The 17,210-nt window shown below is 46.7% G+C and overlaps 1 protein-coding gene across 1 annotated transcript in view; it reads left to right on the top strand.

Moving 5' to 3' along the window:
• Positions 1 to 17,210, top strand: part of NCOR1 (nuclear receptor corepressor 1) — a 187,637-nt gene that overhangs the window by 135,027 nt on the left and 35,400 nt on the right. The window contains 7 exon segments of the mRNA XM_087924448.1: positions 1,588 to 1,689; positions 2,999 to 3,096; positions 6,187 to 6,358; positions 8,765 to 8,905; positions 9,178 to 9,261; positions 13,805 to 14,058; positions 16,553 to 16,904. Of these exon segments, the coding sequence (XP_087780574.1) occupies positions 1,588 to 1,689; positions 2,999 to 3,096; positions 6,187 to 6,358; positions 8,765 to 8,905; positions 9,178 to 9,261; positions 13,805 to 14,058; positions 16,553 to 16,904 (1,203 nt within the window).

The raw sequence follows: 17,210 nt of genomic DNA, 5'->3' as shown, positions 1-17,210 counted from the left end.
AAATTGGGTTTCTGGGCAGGCCTGGGTCTCCGGATTGGGGTTAGTGGTTTGGAAAATGGACCCCTAGCCAAGATCCAACTTTTGTATACCCCGTTTCCCTGAAAATATGACCTACCCTGAAAGTAAGCCCTAGCTGGATTTTTACACGTATGCCCAATATAAGCCCTACCCCCCAAAATAAGCCCTAATTAAGATCCCGCTGATTCCAGAGTGGACGGATAAAAATTAAGGTGGGATGGGGAGAGGGTGGAGCTGCCCTACTACTAACCTTTGGACAGTTTTAGCCAGGCCTCGTACACCCACGACACCTGCTTTGCCAGCCCATTTCTTCTGAGGCCGGCAAGGCTTTCCTGAAGGCCTCTGGAGAGGATTACAAAGCTCTGGATCGATCCTATCGGATGCAGAGGCCTTCCGGAAAGTCTTGCCGGCCGCGGAAAAAGAAGTTCCTGAAAGCTTCAGACAGCGAAAAGGAGGCCGGGAGCAACGCGCCCAGGTGAAGTTAGTCCTAGTGTCTGTTTTTTGGGTGGCCCAAAAATATATATTTTCTTAAGTTTTCGCGGGTACTTACATGTATGGCATTCAGCTTTGTTCGGGTATTTTCCCACGTCATTGTAGTTGTGCTTTTAAAGTTGTAGCAACGTTTCAGCAGAATCTCATCTGCCATCATCAGGCTTCTGTATTGTGTTCGTCTGTGAGTCAGGCTTTCACAGTTGTTTCAGTTTTAAATTTGGGGCTCTCCTACTGCTGTGCCAGAATGCTTTTTTCTTCATCCTGATTGGTTGGGAGACTTGGTCTGTGTTTATTGGTCTTGGAGTTTGCTGTGTTCTGCTTGATTGGTGTTTCTAATATCTTCTGTCTGTTTTGTGGCTTTTTTTGTGTCTTGATTGGCTGGCAACATTGTGTTCCTGTATTGGAGACTTTAAGTGCAGCTTGGCTCTGAGTAAATGGACAGCCATCATTGTTTAGGAAGCTAGCTTTCATCTGGGTGCCTGGTTGGGGTGTGTTTGAGCTGGAGGTATCAGGGCGGATCTGTCTGTGCCCAGGTGTTTGCCTGGCTTGTGGTGTGGAGATTTTTTTGTTTGTGAGTGCAGGCTTCCAAATGATTGAGAGTCTGGTGGAATCATCTCTTCTATTCATGCTTTCGGGTCTTTTTTCAATCTCTTTGGCTTCTCTGATGATTCTGTGGCTGGGGTTTTCTCCTGCGTAAGATTGGAAGTATCTAGGCAAAGTTTCGATGAAGTCTCATTCATCATCTTCAGGCTTGTGTCTAGATACTTCCAATCTTACGCGGGAGAAAACCCGAATATATATATATATAATGTATATATTATATAATATATATATAATATATATATAATGCCTATGGCATTCAGCTACAATGACGTGGGAAAATACCCGAACAAAGCTGAATGCCATACATGTAAGTACCCGCAAAAACTTAAAAAAACAAATATATATATATATTATGAGACAGGGTCTTATTTTCGGGGAAACAACGATCCTTCGATGCTGTGAGGTCTATGTGGGATGAAATAGCTTGGAGTGGGTGGCGTGTATCTTAAAAACATCTCTTTTCCTCCTTTGAAGCTTCCCTGCCCTACATCAAGCCGGAGGAATTTTCACCCCGTGGCCAAAATTCACAGCCCGAAGGCTTGCTAGTAAGAGCTCAGCACGAGGGAGTCGTTCGAGGTAAGCCGAGCTTGAATTCAGGAAGAAAACGTGCGTTCTTGAGATCGTCCGAGTCGGCCTCTTTAAGGACGTCCTGTTCCGTAGGGTCCGCGGTGCTCTCTGAGAGCCGGCTGGTTTTCCTCGCGGGTGTCTCATCGCTCCAACTAGATAACATCGTCAGGGCTACCAGGAAGTGGGGTTTGCGCTCTCCGTTTACGCGGAATGGCTTGCTCTATGGGTTTCTCAATGCACAATCAGCTGGGGCTCCTCTTCAAAATCCAAGAAAGAAACACTTTAGACTCTTTTAATTAGAGAAAAGATATCTTTTGCTGGAAATGAAGTGGTAGCATGAAGAGGATTCTGAATCTTCCCAAGCAATAGCACTTATATAGACTTATAGACCGCTTCACAGGGCATTTACAGCCCTCTCTAAGCAACTTAGAGTCAGCATCTCGCCCCCAACAATCTGGGTCCTCATTTTACCAACCTTCTACTAAGGGGAAAACCCCATCCACACACCAACACTGCCAGGCAATCGACTGTGTATGTTCCTCCTCCTTTCAAAAAACTCTATTCCCCTTTTAGCACTGATGATGTTACCCAGCTGGGTCATGAAACGTCTGCAAGAATACCACCAAGCTCAGAGAGCATCTAGGAGCCCACGGTCCAATTCTAAGCGACAGATACTCTATTCCAGGGGTCCCCAAACTTGGCCACTTTAAGACTTGTGGACTTCAACTCCCAGAATTCTCCAGCCAGCAGAGCTGGCTGAGAATTCTGGGAGTTGAAGTCCACAAGTCTTAAAGTGGCCAAGTTTGAAGACCTTTGCTCTAATCCATTGCCATCTCGTTCCCCTCAGCCTCAATGCTTCAAAGCTCTGCCTCTGCAAAATTTCCGTCGCTAAGCAAGACAGTTGTGAAAGCGAGGGCTTGGCCTCATTTTACGATCTTTCTCACCCCACCCCTGTTGTTAAATGAATAACCCGGTCGCTCAGCGAATCTGACTCCTCTCCCCCCACAATCGACTCTGCTGGGTCAGAAGGTCGCAAAAGGAGACTGTGTGATACCCTCCCACCCCCGGGCCCGGGGAATGCTGCGACCGTCACAAGTACGAATCAGTCGCCAAGTGGCTGGATTTGGATCCCCTGATCCTGGGGGTGGTGCGACGGGTCATAAGTGTGGAAAAAAGGCTCATAAAGTCTCTTCCCCCTCCCCCGCATGCCATCGTAATGTTGAACGGTCACTAAATGAACGGTTGTGAATGTCGGCGGTTTTCTTGCATCTGCAGCTCCAATTCTCACCGTTGTCCCCTCTTTTCCTCTTCCCCGCAGGTACAACCTCCATCCAGGAAGGGAGCATCACTCGGGGGACCCCCACCAGCAAAGTTTCCATGGAAGCAATGCCCGCTTTGCGTGGCTCTATCACTCAGGTAGTTGTGATGTGCGGCCCAAAGGCCATGTCAGCATTGCAGCAAACCTCCATTCCAGTCAGTAACTCCCAGACAAACAGATCTCAAAAGTACCTTTGTTAGAATAGCACCTGGCACATCTGTGGAAACCCGAATCTAAAAGTTGTTGGGTTTTTTTTTTTCCGGCTTTCCACAATTTCTCAAACTACAAATCCATCCCCCACTTGGTCGTTGTCACATCCCATGGCCCCAATCACGATCCTTATTTCATCCTGCGCCACATTAAATGGATCTTGGCGGACTAGGCCGCATCTAACAAAATGAAATTCAGTGTAGAGAAAAGGAAAGTCCTACACTTAGGCAAGAAAAACCCAAAGGACACATATAATAGACTGGGTGAAACCAGGCTCAATGGCAGGAACTGGGAGGGGGATCTTGGAGTCTTAGTGGACAACCAGCTGAATAGGAGCCAATGTTGTGCAGCAGCAGCCAAAAAAGCCAATGCAATCCTAAGTTGCGTTAACAGAGGGATACAATCGAGATCAAGGGAGGTACTAATAGCACTCTGTGAAGCCTTAGTAAGGGCCACACCTAGAGTCCTGCATCCAGTTTTGGTCACCACACTATATAAAGGATGTTGGGACTCTAGAAAAAGTGCAGAGAAGAACAACCAGGATGATGAGGAGACTGGACACTAAAACATATGAAGACCGATTGCAGGAACTGGGTTTGGCTAGTCTAGGGAAGAGAAGGACCAGGGGAGACAGGAGAGCAGCCTTCCAATACTTGAGGGGTTACTTCAGAGAAGAGGAAGGGGTCGATCTATTCTCCAAAGCACCTGAAGGCCAGACAAGGAATAATGGATGGAAACTGAACAAGGAGAGATTCAACTGGAAATAAGGAGAAACTTTCTGACAGGGAGAACAATCAACCCATGAGACAGACGTTGCCCTCAGAAATTGTGGGAGCGCCATCACTTAAGACTTTGAAGAAGAGATTGGACTGCCATTTGTCAGAAATGGTGTAGGGTCTCCCACTCGAGCGAGGGGGTTGGACTAGATGACCTACAAGGTCCTTTCCAACTCTGGTTATCTGTTAAATGACCTTGGACTAACAGAAGAATTTTATGTTGTCTGCTTAGAGCTACTTAATTGAAATGACCCGCCTTCCACTCCCAAGGCTATGTGGCAGCGTGGAATATGGCTTCCAAAGCTGACAGGCAACACAGTCAGATCATGAGTAGGAGCCCTTTTATTAGGTCCAACTTTGCCCCCAATGTCCTGGTTACCTTCTGGGCTTGGGGGAAAAAAAACAAAAAACTCCCAGGAACAGCCTTGGGCTGCAGAGAGTCGAGTTCAAAACCAAGGGTAGGACCGGTTCTATAGAACCGGCGGTTACAATTCTGCGCAGTTCAGAGAACCGGCCAATGGTGCCCCTGGCTGGCCTCGCCCCTCTCCACCTGCCCCTCCCTTCCGCACCCAGTCAGTCCTTATCGCGCCTACGTGACATTGCGGATGCCTGACCTCGCTGACTGCGTTCTCCCCCTGCCCAGTCACTCCTTCAGGTATTTCCTTTTTTTTTTCCCCTCCCGACAAATCCGCTGTTCCGATGATCCGCTATTCCAGGATCTCCCTCGCTGTCTTACGGCTTTGCCTCAGGAGGGGTCCCTGAGTCCCAGGAGGCCAAAAGGGGGTGCTGCCAAACCCACCACGCCACACCCACAGAACCGGTTGTTAAAAAAATTTGGAATCCCACCCCTGTTCAAAACGTGGGATCAACAAAAGCCGTCCCTATAAGTCCAATCTAGGCAAGGTGAGGTCATTAGTCCACCATGGCAGGGGCAAGAATTCAACTGGTAGTAACACGGTTGGGGGGACACCAGGAACGCAGATGACCCAAGTCAACACAGGATAAACTCACGTTTGTTTCCCAGCAGCTGCCGCACTCGGCCTTCATCTCTTTTAAACTCCCTTCCCAGCTGTGGCTAAAGAAGGGAATCAGGGCCCTTGCCTCCCCCGTAAGCCATGCAACCCACGTTGCTCCCTTCTCTGTTTCTTCCTGAGTCCCCGAGGATGAAGAGGGGGTGGGCCTGGGTCTTCCTCTGAACCCCCTCTCCCTTGCTCTACCTCTCCCCTACTCTGCCCAGACGGACTTTGCCCTTCCCCAGTTTCCTCCCCCAGCCAACGGAGCCACGCTCCCTCACTCCCTGGCTGCTCTTCGCCTTCCTCCTCCTTGGATTCAGACTCCGGCAGGGACACAATAGTGTGTTAGGAATAATTCTTTTTTTAAAAAAAACAAAAAACAAATTTTATTAACTTTTAAAGACATACAGAAACACAAGACATAGAAACATAAAAAAACCTCTTTTCTGAAGGTTGCTTAGTCCCGGGTTAAAACTCTTCGTACAGACACAAAATCAAATTCATATCCATTTTGTATACCATTCCATATCTTATTAACATTTTCAATTTTCTATATAGCTTCTCCTCTCTTTTAAATTTTCTCAATTTTATTTTATTTGTTTTATCTCATCTCAGTTCGAATCATAATATTATTCTTTGCCTGTTCTACTTCCAGCTATCCATTTATCTGTCTTCTTTAAACAAAACTTCTCCTGTACACTAATTGGAGCGTGACGCCTTTATCTCTTTCCCCTACATTTATAATACTTAATATAGAATACATAGCTTACATTAGGATTCTGTTTGGTACATTCTAAAATTATACAATATTATCAATACCAACACAAATCTATTCATTAATATTAACGTTCATGTATATCTTAAAACACTTAGCACGTGACTTTTCAATTAAATCACATACTTTTATGGGAGCACCTACTTTCCAAGATTATTCCTCCCCCCCACACACATCACATATTTTAAATCATTATTTCATTAGGCTGTTTCTCCTACTCCTACTGTTAATATTAATGATTAGACTATGTTGTCCTAGTGGAATTTTTTATTTTTTTTTGGAAGTGTTAGGAATAATTCTGTGTCATTCCTCAGGCTCCGGGACCTGATAGGCCGGGTTCTCCCATCAACAGTTGCCCCCTTGCCCCCAAGTTCATCGTTTCGAAGGGGGTTAAAACATAGTTTCCCCCCACAGGGAACCCCAGCGCTCCCCCAGGCTGGAATTGCAGCCGACGTTCTGCTCAAAGGAACCATCACCCGCCTGGCTACCGAGGACAGCAGTCCGGAGAAGAGCCGAGAGGAGGCCACCACCTCCAAAGGCCACGTCATCTACGAGGGCAAGAGCGGCCACATCATCACCTACGATGGTGAGTGCCAGGTCGGGAGGCCCGAATCCCCAAGGGGGGCTCCTTGGGCGAGACGCGCCACCGAATTTTCTGGACAAGGAACGTTAACGCTCCGTAGAGTCCTCGGGGCGCTCTCTGAGTTTCTTGCGGACGTTTGATGACCCAACTAGGGAACGTCATCCGTGCTAGAAGGGAGGAGGGCTTGCATATTGGAGGAGGTGGAGGACGGAGGGGTCCTTGGTTGCTCTCTGAGCTTGGTGGTTTTTCTTGCAGACGTTTCGCGACCCAACTAGGGAACATCGTCAGTGCTAGAAGGGAGGGTGTTTGTGGAAGGGAAGAGGAGGGAAGGGGAGGAGGAAGAAGAAGAAGAAGAGGAAGAAAAGGAGGAAGAGGAAGACCGGCCTCCTTGGTGCTTTGAGCTTGTTGGCTTTCTTGTAGACGTTTCATGACCCAACTAGGGAACATCGTCAGTGCTTGGAGGGAGGGTATTTATGGAATGGAGGAGGAGGGAAGGGGAGGAGGAGGAAGAAGAAAAAGAGGGAGAGGAGGAAGAAAAGGAGGAAGAGGAAGACCGGCCTCCTTGGTGCTTTGAGCTTGTTGGCTTTCTTGTAGACGTTTCATGACCCAACTAGGGAACATCGTCAGTGCTTGGAGGGAGGGTATTTATGGAATGGAGGAGGAGGGAAGGGAGGAGGAGGAAGAAGAAAAAGAGGGAGAGGAGGAAGAAAAGGAGGAAGAGGAAGACCGGCCTCCTTGGTGCTTTGAGCTTGTTGGCTTTCTTGTAGACGTTTCATGACCCAACTAGGGAATGTCGTCAGTGCTTGGAGGGAGGGTATTTGTGGAATGGAGGAGGAGGGAAGGGGAGGAGGAGGAGGAAGAAAAGGAGGAAGAGGAGGAAGAAAAGGAGGAAGAGACTGGCCTCCTTGGTGCTTTGAGCTTGTTGGCTTTCTTGTAGACATTTCATGACCCAACTAGGGAACATCATCAGTGCTTGGGGGGAAAGTGTTTGTGGAATGGAGGAGGAGGGAAGGGGAGGAGGAGGAAGAAGAAAAAGAGGGAGAGGAGGAAGAAAAGGAGGAAGAGGAAGACCGGCCTCCGTGGTGCTTTGAGCCTGTTGGCTTTCTTTTAGACGTTTCATGACCCAACTAGGGAACATCATCCGTGCTAGAAGGGAGGGTATTTGTGGAAGGGAAGAGGAGGAGGAGGAAGAAGAAAAAGAGGAAAAGGAGGAAGAGAAAGACCGGCCTCCTTAGTGCTTTGAGCCTGTTGGCTTTCTTGCAGACCTTTCATGACCCAACTAGGGAACATCATCAGTGCTTGGAGGGAGAGTGTTTGTGGAATGGAGGAGGAGGGAAGGGGAGGAGGAGGAAGAAGAAAAAGAGGAAGAGGAGGAAGAAAAGCAGGATGAGGAAGACTGGCATCCTTGGTGCTCTCTGAGCCTGGTGGTTTTTTTGCAGACATTTCATGACCCAACTAGGGAACATCATCAGTGCCAATAGAGGGAGTGGGGTTTGGGAGGAGGAGGAGGAGGAGGAAGAGCAGAGTTATGGTAGTTTTGTTTCCTTGTTCACTTTTTATTGCCTCTTTTAAACGGTGTGTAAATCTCTCTTAAGCGTCCTTGCCTATTGACAGACCCCCTCTTCCACCAGCACTGAGAGTGCAAGCCACTGTACATCACTGGAGAGCGAATCCCACTCCCTTCCAGTACTGATGACGTTCCCTAACTGGGTCATTAAACGTCTGCCAAGAAACAACAAAGCTCGGAGCCCCCCTCCCCTCTCTTCCAGTCCTCCTCCTCTTCTCTAGCACTGATGTTGTTACCTAGTTAGGTCACGAGACGTCTGCCAGGAAGCAAGAAAGCCCGGACCAGCCCCCACCCCACCCCAGTCCTCCTCTTCTTTAGCACTGATGTTGTTACCTAGTTGGGTCATGAGACGTCTGCCAGGAAGCAAGAAAGCTCAGAAAACCCCGCCCCAAGTCCTCCTCCTCTAGCACTGATGTTGTTACCTAGTTAGGTCATGAGACGTCTGCCAGGAAGCAAGAAAGCCCGGAACAGCCCCCACCCCACCCCCAGTCCCCTCCTCTTCTCTAGCACTGATGTTGTTACCTAGTTAGGTCACGAGACTCTGCCAGGAAGCAAGAAAGCTCGGAAACACCCCCACCCCAGTCCTCCTCCTCTTCTCTAGCACTGATGTTGTTACCTAGTTAGGTCACGAGACGTCTGCCAGGAAGCAAGAAAGCTCGGAAACACCCCCCACCCCAGTCCTCCTCTTCTCTAGCACTGATGTTGTTACCTAGTTGGGTCATGAAACGTCCGCAAAGCCCCCAAATTGTCTTCCAATCGAAAATGATCTCCCATTTTCCCTGGGAGAATCCAAGAGAAAAAACTCCCTTCCGTTGGGGTCTCTCTCGCCTGCTTCTCAACAGCCATCAAGAACGTCCGGGAAGGAACGCGCAGCCCAAGAACTGCTCACGACATGAGCCTCAAACGGACGTACGAAGCCATGGAAGGAAACATCAAGCAAGGGATGTCGATGAGGGAATCTCCCGTCTCGGCGCCTCTGGAAGGTAAGCTTGGCTAAAGCAGCTTCCGGTTCGTTTGCAGGAATCGGGGACGTTCATTAAACTCCTGAAAAGAAGGACCGGGGGAAGACAGGATTGCAGCCTTCCAAAATATCTCAGGGGCTGCCCCAAAGAAGAGGCAGTCAAGCTATTCTCCAAAGCCCCCGAAAGGCAGGACAAGAAGCAACGGGTGGAAAACTCATCCAGGACAGAAGCAACCTGGAACTGAGGAGAAATTTCCCAATAGTGTGGAGAATGAACCATTTTTTATCTTTTAGGCTTAATCTGCAGGGCTGTGCCTCAAGGGAGCCCCCACTCCGATATGAAGGAGAGGACGGTGTTGTCCGGCTCCATAATGCAAGGTAAGGAAAAGACCTTCGAGCAGGGGGTTGGACTAGATGACCTACAGGGTCCTTTCCATCTCGGTTCTCTTACTCCATTCTAACCACTTACAGGTAGTCCTTGACTTACACCAGCTCATTCTCGGGGATCATTCTCAGTTATTTATTTATTTAAAAAAAACAAATTAGTTTATAATGCAAAACACAAAAGGAAATGGGAGAAACAGAAGAGGAAAAAGGGAAGGGAGAAGGGTAGAAAAGAAGGGAAAAAGAAAGAAAAAGGCATTGTCTTCCGACTCTTCGGGTGCAGTAGAATAAGGTAACAGCATTGAAGCTCAACGTCTGTCTTTTACGTAGTAGTATAGGCAATTTTCGACTTACACCGGTTCGTTTAGCGACCGTTCCAAGTTACAACACCACTGGAAAAAAAAGGGAGTTACGACCCTTTTTCAGTTAACAACCCTGGGGTCACGTGATTTACATTGGACCGCTTGATAACCAACGCGCATTTACAGTGGGCGCCGTCAGTCCCGGCGGGGTCACGCGATCCCCTTTTGCGACAAGCAAAGTCAACGGGAACCCAGGTTTGCTTAACGACCGTGCTATCCATTTAACAATGTCAGCGACTCACTGAACAAAACGTGGCCAGGAATGTTGTAAAATGGGGCAGAAGAACCAGTCCCTCACTTAACACACTTCTCACTTCACCACATAAGTGTTGGGCTCCGTTGTGGAGGACGACCTTTATAAACCAGCTATTTCTACTGCAACAACAAAAATCGATTTGATAAAACCCACAATCAAAGTTTCCATTATTATTTTTTTCACCAGCTCAAGCAGAAGCGGCTTCCGAGTCATTTGCAGTTATAACGGTGACTTAGGACCATTTTTTCACATTTAACGGCCGCAGTACTATTGTCATAGAGCAGGGGTGTCAATCTCAATTTCACTGAGGGCCACATCAGGGTTGTGTTTGACCTGGAGGGGGAGGCTGGGGGAGTGTGACATCACTCGTGTCGGAGGCACCTGTGTTGGCCAAGTGCTAAGGCAGGACTTCTCTCAGACCTTCCCTCCTCTCATTATAATCTTCCTTCCTTCCTTCCTTCCTTCCTTCCTTCCTTCCTTCCTTCCTTCCTTCCTTCCTTCCTCATCTTCCTTCCTTCCACATCTTCCTTACTCATCTTCCTTCCTTCCTTCCACATCTTCCTTCCTCATCTTCCTTCCTTCCTTCCTTTCTTCCTTCCACATCTTCCTTTCCTTCCTTTCTTCCTTCCTTCCTTCCTTCCTCCCTTCCCTTCCTTCCTTCCTTCCTTATCTTCCTTCCTCATCTTCCTTTTCTTCCTTCCTTCCTCCCTTCTCCCTTTCCTTCCTTCCTTCCTTCCTTCCTTCCTTCCTTCCTTCCTTCCTTCCTTCCTTCCTTCCACATCTTCCTTCCTCATCTTCCTTCCTTCCTTCCTTTCTTCCTTCCACATCTTCCTTTCCTTCCTTCCACATCTTCCTTTCCTTCCTTCCTTCCCTTCCCTTCCTTCCTTCCTTTCTTCCTTCCTTATCTTCCTTCTCATCTTCCTTCCTGCCTTCCTTCTTCCTTCCTTCCTTCCTTCCTTCCTTCCTTCCTTCCTTCCTTCCTCCCTCCCTTCCTTCCTTCCTTCCTTCCTTCCTTCCTTCTCTTCCTTCCTCATCTTCTTTCCTTCCTTCCTTCCTTCCTCCTCCCTCCCTCCCTTCCTTCCACATCTTCCTTCCTTCCTTCCTTCCTTCCACATCTTCTTTCCTCATCTTCCTTCCCTTCCTTCCTTGCTTCCTTCCTTCCATCCACATCTTCCTTCCTCATCTTCCTTTCCTTCCTTCCTCCCTCCCTTCCTTCCTTCCTTCCTTCCTTATTTTCCTTCCTCATCTTCCGTTCCTTCCTTTCTTCCTCCATCCTTCCTTCCACATCTTCCTTCCACACCTTCCTTCCCTCCCTCCCTCCTTCCTTTTCTTTTTCCTTCCCTCTTCATTCTCCTTTCTTCTTCCTTCCCCTCTTTCCTTCTTTTTCCTTTCCTTGCTCTCTTCCCATCTTCCTTCCTTTTCCTTTGTCTCTCCTGCTTCCCTTTCTCCTTTCCTGTCCCTCCTTGTATCAGGGCTCCGGCAGTTTTTCCAGTACTTGACGCACTAGGGCAAGGGTCTTCAAAATTGGTGTGATGACCAAAGGGGCGTGGCAAAAAGCAACAAAGGGACAAAAATAGGTAAAGCCCCTTTAATACCTCCAACTTGGCCCCCCAATGTCCACAACCCTCCCAAAACTCTTTAAAGGGAAGAATTTCAGTCCGAACCCAAAGTACATATATATGATAAATAAAAATCAACACAAACCACACTGCAGCAATTAACAAGGCAGGGCAGGATAAGGAATTGCAGACGTCAAAAGATAAAGAAACACACACACTTGGGAGGATGCCAGAACCCAGATAAGACTTGACAAAGATAATGGACGCTTTGCTTCCAGCAAGGTGCTGTGTTGAAATGCCCTTCTTATATCCTGTTCTCCCGGCTGCAACTAATGAAGGGGATCAGGGCCCTTTCCTCCCCCATAAGCCATGTTGCTCCCTTCTCCATTCCTCTCTGCCTGCCCTAGGATGAAGAGGGGAGGGCCCTGGGTCTTCCTCTGAATGCTCAGCCGGATTGTGCCCTTCCCCAGTTTCCTCCACAGCCACCATCGCCACACTCCCACTCCACTCCCTGTCAGCTGCTCGACCTCCCCCTCAGAATCAGATTCCAACAGGGGCATGACAGTTGGCAAGTTTAAGACTTGTGGACTTCAACTCCCAGAATTCCTGAGCTAACGTGACTTAGAGGAGGAATTCTGGGAATTGAAGTCCACATCTTAAAACTGTCCAGTTTGAAGACCCCTGCACTAGGGGTACGCGGTCGTCCATCGTCTCAGTGTAAATGTGTTTCAATTTTACTATATGTGCTGCCGAAGTGAGCACATCTAGAAGAATTATTAAAGAGTTGAATATGCCGGCGCTACCTGGGTGGAGCCGATTCTGAGACCCATCATTCGTTTTCCCCTTGACCCTGGTCTTCCCCCTGGATATCTATTCTCCAATGGGACACATCCCTAGCCAAGAGTCCTCCAATCATGCTCTCCAGTAATAATCTTGCACGCCAGAAGCTTCGGCCGCCCAGCAATGATCTGAAGCATTTAAGGAATGCACTGTATCCCTCGCTCCCTTTCTGCTGGCAACTCTAAAAGACCAGAGAAATATTTTTGAGTTGACGCTTGGCATGCTGAGATGCAAAAGGTGAAATGTTTCTCCTTTCCTTTTGTTTTTTTATTTAAGTTTGTTTTGCTAGCCCTCTGCTAGCCAAAATGACCTCTGTTTTCACTGGCAGAGGCACCTTGGGCCGGTCCTTCGCTGTTTGCAGGACGGTTCCATCTAAGCACTCCGCGGACGTTGACTTTGATATCCCTGATCTAGGACCACATGTGCTCAGGGCTACTAGCAACAGCATAACAGAATAACAAGAGTTGGAAGGGCCCTGAGAGGTCTTCGAGTCCAGTGGTTGCCAACTAGTGGGCCGGGAACCACTGGTGGTCAGTGAGAAAATTTGGGTGGTCTGCAGAGAAACGTCCCCCTCACCCCCAAAGCAATTAATCCAGGCTGCGTGGGAACACAAGGCTGCACTGCCCACATGGCCTGCGTGAACACGTCGCTTGCATTGTGAACAACACGTAGTCAGGGGGAGGGGGGGAACTTACCCCAATCACCCCGCGTGCCTCGCCTGGCCACCGGGCTGCTTCTTTCCGCTGCTTCTGCTTTTGGCTGCAGGCAAGGAAAGCAGCCGAAGTCTTTCTTTCTCTCCCCCAAACTCCGCCAGAAATGAGTCTTGGGGACCCTGCAAGGCCTCCTGCTCCAAGAGGCCCACAAATACTCATTTCTGGCGGAGTTTGGGAGGAGAGAAAGAAAGACTTCTGCGGCTTCTGCTGCTTTCCTTGCACGAAGCCAAAAGTCTCTCCCTCCCTCTCTCTCTCTCCCTGAGAACGGAGCTGGAGACGGTATCCTGCGATCCCAAATAAAGAACGGATCGATCGGTAGGAAAACGTGGTGGGGGGTTTTCTTGCAGACTTTTTTGGGGGATTTTCCCAGGGTCTCTGCTCCGCGGGTTTTAAAATGATGAGTTGGGTGGTCCCTGCGGTCCAAAAGGTTGGCGGCCCCTGTTCTAGTCCAGCCCCCAGGCCTTTAAGTTCGATACCCCTGATCTAGGACAACACGTGCTCAGGCCTACTAGCCACACTAGAATAACAGAGTTGGAAGGGACCTTGGAGGTCTTCTAGTCCAGCCCCCGGGCCTTAAGTTCGATCTCCCTGAGTTGGACCACGTGACAGACTGGATTTGTTCGTAGATTTTTATCTTGTTATTTATTGTTTTGATTCTACAATTTTTCTTTGGAGATATTTACTGTTTTTGTTTTTTTAAAAATTTGTTCTGCTCTCTGGTCCACATGACTGCAATACCTTAAAATGAATTGAATCCTGAAAGTCTCTCTTTCTCCCCCCCCCACCCCCACCCTTCCCTCCCTGAAGGGACCCCACGATCGACGGCGGAGAGCTACGAAATGGGGCTCAAATACCCGAAGATCAAGCGGGAATCTCCTCCCATGCGGACCTTCGAGGGAGCCATCGCCAAGGGCAAACTCTACGACGGGGTCACCACCATCAAGGAGATGGGGCGCTCCATCCACGAGATTCCCCGGCAGGAGCTGTTAAATCAGGAAAGCCAGAAGAACCCTGAGATGGTCCCCAATGTCCGCCCCATCATCGAAGGGTCCATCTCGCAGGTGAGAGCAAAACGCTGGAGAACCAATCAGATCCTGCAAGGGTTGGTATTTTTTAAAGAGTTGGAAGGGACTGTTGAGGTCACAAAGTCTCACCCCTATTCGGGGCAAACCTCCAGATCGTAGATAGACAGCTGTCTGTTCTTCTAATACAGGTAGTCCTTGACTTATGACTGTTCTAATACAGGTAGTCCTCGTTTAGTGACTGTTCGACAGCAGTGCAAAAAAATTCTCTATTCTCTATTCTATTCAAATTCTTAATCTAATCTTATTCTATTCTTATTCTTCTATTCTTATTCTTCTATTCTTATTCTTATTCTATTCTTATTCAAATTCTTATTCTATTCTTATTCAAATTCTTATTCTATTCAAATTCTTATTCTATTCTATTCTTAATTTATTCTTTATTCTATTCTATTCTAAAATTCTTATTCAAATTCTTATTCTATTTTTATTTTATTCTTATTCTATTCTATTCTAAATTTCTTTTTCAAATTCTTATTCTATTCTGCTCAAATTCTATTTTATTCTTATTCTACTATTTTATTCTATTCTTATTCTTTCTAATCTTTTCTAAAATTCTTATTCAAATTCTTATTCTATTCTATTCAAATTCTTATTCTATTCTATTCAAATTCTTATTCTATTCTAAAATTTTATTCAAATTCTTATTCTATTCTGTTCTAAAAATTTTATTCAAATTCTTATTCTATTCTAAAATTCTTATTCAAATTCTTATTCTATTCTTATTCTGTTCTAAAAAAAATTATTCAAATTCTTCTATTCTAAAAATTTTATTCAAATTCTTATTCAATTCTTATTCTATTCTATTCTATTCTATTCTATTTTAAAATTCTTATTCAAATTATTACTCTATTCTATTATTATTCTATTCTATTCTGTTCTTATTCTATTCTCTATTCCAAGGGTTTTCAAAGGGTTGGCAAGTTTAAGACTGGTGGACTTCAACTCCCAGGATTCCTGAGCTAACATGACTGGAGAAAGAGGAATTCTGGGAGTTGAAGTTCACCAGTCTTAAAAGCTGTCAACTTTGAAGACTCCTATTCTCACACTTACAACCATTGCAGCATCCTCACGTGAACAAAACTCAGGGGCTTGGCAACTGGCTCATATTTATGACGGTCGCGGCAGCGTCCTGGGGTCACGAGATCCCCTTTGGCAACCTTCTGAAAAGTCAGCGGGGAAGCCAGATTCACTTAACAACCATGTTACTTACTGAACAGCTGCAGTGATTCGCTTAACCACCAGGGCAAAAGAGAGAGAGGGAGGGAGGGCTGGAGGGAGAAAACCAGGGTCAAGGGTGACAATGAATGATGTGCCTCAGAGTCGGCTACACCCAGGTAGTGCCGGCATGTTAACTCCCAATAAATCCTTTCGAAGTTTTGGACGTTTGGCTCGAGACTCAGGATTTAAATGGGAGTCACTGCCAGAATCCCGACAACGAACAGAGAACCCGTTGGTGAATTTTATTTATTTTTTTTGAACAAATTTTATTAATTTTTAAAGACATACAAAACATAAAACATAAGAACACAAAACCTCTTTTCTGAAAGTTATTTGTAAATTTTAACAAAACAAATAAAACATTTTATACACCATTGACACATCTCCTAATAAACACATACATATCCTTTCAAGTTTCTCATTATTTCTCCCTTTACTTTTATTCAATTATATTTCTTTTCTATATTTATCTATTTTATATGTTTTTATTCACTATACTTATTTCTTCTTCTGACTTGCTTTATTCTCTCCTATCTTTAATTCTCATTTGTCCTCTTCTAACATTCCTCCAAGGTTTTATTAACTCAATCAAACATAAACACACAAAAACACAAAACATAGAAACATAAAAAACCTCTTTTCTGAAAGTTGCTTTAGTCCCGGGTTACAACTCTTCGTACAGACACAAATTCAAATTCATATTCATTTTGTATACCATTCCATATCTTATTACCATTTTCAATTTTCTCTATAGCTTCTCATCTCTTTTGAATTTCCTTAGTTTTATTTTATTTATCTCATCTCGATTCAAATCATAATATTTATTATTCTTTGTCTGTTCTGTTTCCAGCTATCCATTTATCTGTCTTCTTTAAACAAAACTTCTCCTGTACACTACTTGGAGTATGACGCCTTTGTCTCTTTCCCCTATATTTATAATACTTGATATAAAATACATAGCTTACATTGGGATTCTGTTTGGTACATTCTAAAATTATACAACATTATCAATGCCGATACAAATCTGTTCGTTAATATTAATATTCATTTATATCTTAAACACTTTAACACATTACTTTTCAGTTAAATATCATACTTTTATGGGAAATTTCACCCGTTTGTGAAATTTTTGAAGCCCACCCCTGGCCACACCCACTTGGCAGCACTCAGATGGCCACGCCCCCCCCCTCAACCGCGCCCATCTGGCTGCAGGGAGTCGCTATACGGCCTTCTCCTCCTCCTCTTCCTGCAGGGTACGCCCATCAAGTACGAGAGCAGCTCCTGCCAGTCGGCCATCAAACACAACGTCAAGTCCCTGATCACGGGGCCCAGCAAGCTCTCGCGGGGCATGCCCCCCATGGAGATGCTGCCGGAGAACATGAAGGGAGTGGAACGCGGGAAACACGAAGACCCCAAGGCGGGAGAGGTGCGTCCTCGCCACACCTCGGTGGTCAGCTCAGGTCCTTCCGTCCTGCGCTCCACCCTCCACGAGGCACCCAAGTCCCAAGTCAGCCCCGGGATCTACGAGGATGCCAACGCCAGGAGGACGCCGGTGGGCTACCAGAGCATGTCCAGGAGCTCACCCATGATGAACCGGGTCGAAGGTAGGCGGCCTTTGCGGCTTCTGTGACAGTCAGCGGGACGGGGGGACAGGGACGAAATGGTTGACCAACTGACCTGCTTTGACTCTCTAAAATTCAGGAAGCCTTTTAATAGCAAAAGCCCTTAGACTTATATACCGCTTCGTGGTGCTTCCCAGACCTCTTTGAGCGGTTTTACAGAGCCAGCCTCTTGCCCCCAACAATCTGGGTCCTCATTTGACCCACCTCAGAAGGATGGAAGGCTGGGTTGACCTGGAGCCCCGTCAGGATTGAACTTTCTTCTTGTTTCTCTTCCTTCTTTCATTCCTT

Source organism: Pseudonaja textilis, chromosome 1, assembly GCF_049901715.1.
Source record: "Pseudonaja textilis isolate UNSWEBS1 chromosome 1, rPseTex1.2, whole genome shotgun sequence".
NCBI classification, from domain to species: domain Eukaryota; kingdom Metazoa; phylum Chordata; class Lepidosauria; order Squamata; family Elapidae; genus Pseudonaja; species Pseudonaja textilis.
The sequence above is the reverse complement of the archived record's forward strand: the minus strand, read 5'-3'. Positions and strand labels throughout refer to the sequence as shown.